Source organism: Macrosteles quadrilineatus, unplaced genomic scaffold, assembly GCF_028750875.1.
Source record: "Macrosteles quadrilineatus isolate MER2022 unplaced genomic scaffold, UCM_ALF_1.0 Scaffold_51__1_contigs__length_872494, whole genome shotgun sequence".
Classification (NCBI taxonomy): Eukaryota; Metazoa; Arthropoda; class Insecta; order Hemiptera; family Cicadellidae; genus Macrosteles; species Macrosteles quadrilineatus.
This window is the reverse complement of record NW_026542644.1, coordinates 607,253-613,252: the sequence shown is the minus strand read 5'-3', so window position 1 is coordinate 613,252 and position 6,000 is coordinate 607,253. Positions and strand designations below refer to the sequence as shown.

The 6,000-nt window shown below is 34.2% G+C and overlaps 1 protein-coding gene across 1 annotated transcript in view; it reads right to left on the bottom strand.

Moving 5' to 3' along the window:
- Positions 1-282: 282 nt before the first annotated feature.
- The window catches only part of LOC129005988 (protein O-mannosyl-transferase TMTC1-like), a 105,971-nt gene continuing 100,253 nt past the window's right edge, over positions 283-6,000 (bottom strand). The window contains exons 16-18 of the mRNA XM_054435069.1: positions 5,832-5,961; positions 1,863-1,970; positions 283-918 (exon numbers count right to left, since the gene is read on the bottom strand). Coding sequence (XP_054291044.1) covers positions 853-918; positions 1,863-1,970; positions 5,832-5,961 — 304 coding nt within the window. The 3' untranslated portion in view covers positions 283-852. The remainder of the gene's footprint in view (positions 919-1,862; positions 1,971-5,831; positions 5,962-6,000) is intronic.

The following is a 6,000-nucleotide window of genomic DNA, read 5'->3' as shown; positions in this document are numbered from 1 at the left end:
GCATTATTCCACATTCATTTTGAAACCAAATTAAACTTTCATGTTCCATACACAAGTATAAATTATAAAAATGTGAGTTGACCATCAACGTTTTCATTACCAGTGGCTGGGCGGGCGTTTGAATAATGACTTAATTTGCAAACACAAAAACGCAAAATTAGAACCTCTCTAGTCTTTCAAATTAACAAACCTCATGTTTGTAGAGATTACAAAAATGTGGAAAAAGAGAATGAATAGAAACAACGGCTTATTGTCAATCTTTATTTAACATGACTGCAAAAATACAAGTACAAAATGGTTATTTTGGAAGCTATTTCAAAAGCTATACAATTATGTAATAATGCCTAAATATTTACAAACTTCACTAATAAATATTATTGTATACATTATGATGGGAGTTATAAAATATTTATAAATAAATAGTACATAAACCTGTACAATTTCAAGTTAGAATTTAAAATAAAATTCAAAACCAAACCGTAATTTAAATGCTGTGGATGCGATACATGCATTGATAATTAGGTCAACATAGTCCTTCGCTACAAAGATAATACAGCTAAATTTACAATTTAAATTTGAATTACATATTTTATTAATTAAATGTTAAAAATGTTCAATTATACATACAAAATCATATCATGTAAATAAAAACAGTACATTCTTAACTGACCGATTCTAGTTTCCAATAATTAAATTTGCGAATACTATAGTAAAATACATTATACTCTTAGAAATTTACAAAGCTAAATTGGTACCATAGTTATTTTACTTTATTGTTTCATCAGAATTGCTTGAATTTATGTACCCTGTAACTTTTATTTTGTTTTTTCTATTTTAAAGTTGTTTTACAAACTACCTATCTGGTTCGGCTTTATCCACGCAAAGTCTAGCGGCTGCTGGGTCCAATGGAGAACTCTCCTGGAAAAAGAAAAATATAAATTTCACATATCAATCTGCAATAAAAAATTTTAATATTTAAAACCAATAAATGAACTTAACCTAAAGGTACTAAAGGCTCTACGATTGATACGGGTTTCACTTTGATGGCTAAGGCGAGGCAAAAGGAACGAGTGAGAGTCAAAAAGATATTTTGGTCTGTGAAATAAACTAAATCTTTCGTCGTACTTGCACATTCTTTAGTTAAATAAGTTCACGACGTTAAAACTACATGTGAAAAATTGCATACCAAACTATTCCATCTAGTTTTGTTGTTGAATACCGGTACAAACATGTTTTAGCGTTATTTCGGTGGATTTGGTCGAATTCGATATCAAATAGTTTATAATTTTTACATTTCGCTTCATCTAAATGTATGCAAAAGAATATTTAATTAGGTAAAATAAACAATATGACATGATGATCAATATAACCATACACAAAACTAATTAAATATAGACTGTCAGCCGTGCTGCAGTTACCATGGTTACCAAAGGTTCTGGCGCACACCACTGGGAGCGCCGTGTAGTTGCGTTGCCCGTATGCCGTAACTATATGGCACTCCCATCGGTTTGCGGCAGAACCTATGGTAACTGCAGCAGCACAGCTGACGGTCTATATTTAATTCTTTTTGTCTATGATATAACTAAATGTATCTACGAAGATATAACGTTTTCCTTATTGGTACTATTTTATTCAGCAAAATGAGCGAGGGTAGTTAAGAAAAAACGTCAAGCCAACGTTATTAAATCCGTCTGATTAAACTTTGCTGGAGATTAAAAAACTAGTTACTTTAGCCTTGCAAAGAAAGTTGATATGGAATATTTGTATCTGTAGTGCCTGTGATTCTACGACATTTTATAACTGGTAATTGAATAGAGTAAATGTATACATTTTATCGATAAATTTGATGTAAAATGTATTACCTTGTCCATTGGGGATGTGAGAGCTTTACTGCATACTGAAGGTGTGTGGTTCAAAGTGCCTTGGCCTCTCCACCATCTCTGCTTTGTCCTCTTGCTTTCCACGCACTCCTGACAAACAAATCGATTCATTCTAGAATTTCATTGATTTATTAGACTAATCCAACTAGAATAAAATTATAAGTGTATGTGTGTGTGTGTGTGTGTGTGTGTGTGTATGGATGTTTGTGTGTAACTGTGAAGTTCCATCGCGTGGAAACTACTGGACCGATTAAGCTGACATTTTGCAGAGAGGTACTTGATAGTCTTGATAAACACATAGGCATATTAAAGTTGTGAAAATACTATAAGGCTATGCACCACGGTGGTTCAAAGTTTCCAAGTTATTCTTATGACTATTCATATTTATAAGTTGTATTCATATTTATGGTAGATGTGTTATACTATAGCACACCGTGATTAAAATAACCAAATTTTCTTAAACCGTATCCTCTCCCATTGCAAACGCAAAGCCAAGTATAACTGCAATAAGCATTTAGTACTTATACTCCAACCTCGTACGAAGAACAGGTACTCTGCTAGTCCTCGATACTTTGAGTATCGATATCATGAAGTGAATATTCAATTCCTGTATTGAAGCTGTATATAATTTTTAAGAAAGTTATATATAATTGATCTACGGAAAGAAAAACAATTTTTAGCAACTAACAAAATATTCTACTAAATAATATAGTTGAAGCTGTGCAATAACATCGACCTCAAAGAACTGCCAGATAACACAGTCTAGGTACAATAACATGGAGTAAACATTTTCTTTTATTTCCTGTGCTATATTTCACGTATTACTTTAAGAAAATGATCATATTCTTGCCACTATCCAACTTCAACCTTTGTTTTGCAACAAAACAAATCATGGCCCGATTACAAGTTTCGTCTACGTCCAAAATTGATCCCACTTCAAATCAAACCATCCTACAGATTTGAATTCGTATATAATAACTTGACTACCAACATTAACCGCTTATTCAGTAGTTAAATACATTTTAAGAAGATAAACATTTAAAAAAAGTCAGCGAAGCATCAACTTTCATTTCACAAATATTTTGACACAGATTCAACAACGTAATCTAATTAATTCTACGAATCACAACTCATTCACTAAACATACAGTTCTCCCAGGGAATAAGTTTGTTATTTCAAACACAACCTGTAATAAGTAGCCAATGTAAATACTGGAGAACGGAAGAACGCAAACAATGTAATTTTGCCTTGTTCAATTAGTAAATTACCCGGGTTGGTTCGCTTCTATAAACATTACCCAAATTGGCGCGGACTCCTGCAGAGATCATCTCAGCCTCCGTGTTTTCCCCTTTTTTGTACCAAATGAACATTTTAATGGATCTTCTCGTGTGTATTTTGTGATATTACAAACGCATGTTAAACACCTCTAAACGTTTTCTTCGCAAATTGAGTTTTGAATCGTATAGATAATTTATATGCTTTGCTACCTCCGGTTTATGTAGGGATCATTTGTTGACTATTTGTTTCTTGAAATTAAATTTGTTTAAAACTATATTGTCCTTTGTTCAACTGTACAGCGAACAATCTAAAAAAATCTAACAAAATATAAAAAATAGGGTCAGTAAACGTTACCAAAGTGAACCTCAAACAACTAGTGGTTTACGATTTTATAATGCAAGACTAATGCAGTTCGAAGTCAATGATAACGATGACTTTGAGGATTGTAAGGACTGGGACAGTGGCGTCGTCCTGTAATCCAGCTACTAGAAGGCAACGAATTGTGGATATTTATAGGCATGCACTGTGTATGCGATACTCCATGGTGTGGATTAACGTCCGCACTAGTGAGTACTACGACTATCCGCAGTACTATTCTGATAGTTAGACCAAATTGGAAAAACAAGGCAAAAAATGTGGTTCAAATTCCACAATAAACTGTAGGTCCCTTAGTTGCCATTAGCTGTATGTGCTATTAATTAACAGCTGTGTCTAAGGAATGTCGGCCTTAGCCACTAACAAGACTACAAGATCGCGCCACTCATCCTACACTCTTATTTGGGTTAAAATACGGACATAGTGGGGTCCCCATCTTAAATGGTTAATTGATTGAAGGTATTAAAATATCATATATTTTATTTTTGAATTTATTTCATTTACATTTGTGTATTACCTAAATTTTATACATTCAATACGGTGACACTTAAGCGCCTGTGAAGCTCAAAGTAAAGACAGGATGATTACAGAACCATTCATTTTGAATAGTTTAATTTGACTGAACATTTCAGGTAAACACCTAGTTCTATTGTGAAATCTATTGAAGTTTCAGTCACTAACTAGAGATCCAACATGAAACCTTAAGCCAGAATCCAAGAACTTAACCAGTGTCGAGTGTTGGACTCTGAATAACGTGATATGAATTGAGGATCAACTTATCAACCACTCCAAGAACGCATAACCCAGCCTTGGTGTTCGACTCAGATGGTATCGTGTTTCAAAAGAGACTATGAGATGCCAGGGAGGCTCTTAACAATGTATTGTCAATTGATAATCCTATATTGTGGCATCTAATTGTAAATACCGGATTGACTACGTATTTGCCGAGTAAAAATAGTTAAAACTATCGAGGACTTATGCATTCATCCTTCAACCTTAAAAATTCACGGTTACTGTAAATGGATTCGATTGTGGTTTGGAGTATTTGACGTTGAAATAAATTCGAGTTGAGGTTTCTACCGAATATTGGTTAAGAGACAGTTTCAAGTAAATCTATGATTCAGGTTGTATGCCTTTCCAAAAGATTAAAATTGAAATATTGTCATTTTGGAGGTTATTGGTGGAACTGTATACGGAAAACATTGTTTATGAATTAATACTGTTCAATGAAATGGCGACCATACATAGTAGGTATTTTAAGCCAAGTATGAATGGAGATGAGTGTAGGATGAGTGGTGCGATCTTGTAGTCTTGTTAGTGACTAAGGTCGACATTCCTTAGACGCAGCTGTTAATTAATATCCCATACAGCTAATGGCAACTAAGGGACCTACAGTTTATAGTGGAATCCGAACCACATTTTTCCTTGGTATATACGAATTGTCTAATTATATCAGGATAGTACTGCGGATAGTCGTAGTACTCACTCGTGCGGACGTTAATCCACACCAGGGAGTATCGCATCCACAGTGCATGCCTATAAATAGCCACAATTCGTTACCTCCTAGTAGCTGGATTACAGGACGACGCCACCCGTCCCAGTCAGGATTAGATAGTTAGGAAAGCAAATAAATTTAGTATTCAAATTTAGCCGGAGAAAAAACACGTAGAAAGCATAGAGGTTATACTAGAGCATATTCAGTAGCAGGATAGGATTACAGTAACAAATCTGCCCGATTTCCAGCATCAAGGTTCACAATTTTCCTTTACTTCTTCTGTAAAACCAATCCTAAAGGGTGGAGTGTGTTTCTATTGGAAATTACTGACCTCATCCTTTCCTAATCTCTTAGAAAGTAACTATATTTAATTAATGTTTTTACCAGAAACCATAAATTTTGTTTACTACTCTAAATTTTAGATTATAAGGGTAAAACAGTAGTTCCTGAAACTAGACCGTATTTTACTGGACTAAAACATGTGAGCTAGTTTTGTATTGGGGATAGTAATATGTTTTAGATAACTATTTTTGGAAGAGGTAGGTTATATTATTACATTTTTTATACCAAAGGACGTCACATTACATCTGAAGCATGTTTAATGAAATCGTACATAGTTAAATAAGACTCCCATAGACAGTTACAAAATTTTATTATCTCTCTCATATTTCTTCAAGCTTTTCAACGAGTGAGTCTGAAGCTCAATTAAACTAGGCCTACAGTAATTTTATTCTAAACTGTTTACAACTTTAACGTAGGGATAGAATGTTAATCTACATCTACACAACATGGTTTTTACAAACCTGAGATGGTAGATGAGTTGCTGTGTTGGTAGATTGTCCTGGTCTGTACATGTCCCACCCTCTAACATACAACTCGGCTGCATAAACTAGACGTCCAAGGCCTCCCCGTCCTCTCTGCAGCAGGTACCATCTACGAGACAACAGGCCATATTGTAAAAGTTACTGGATA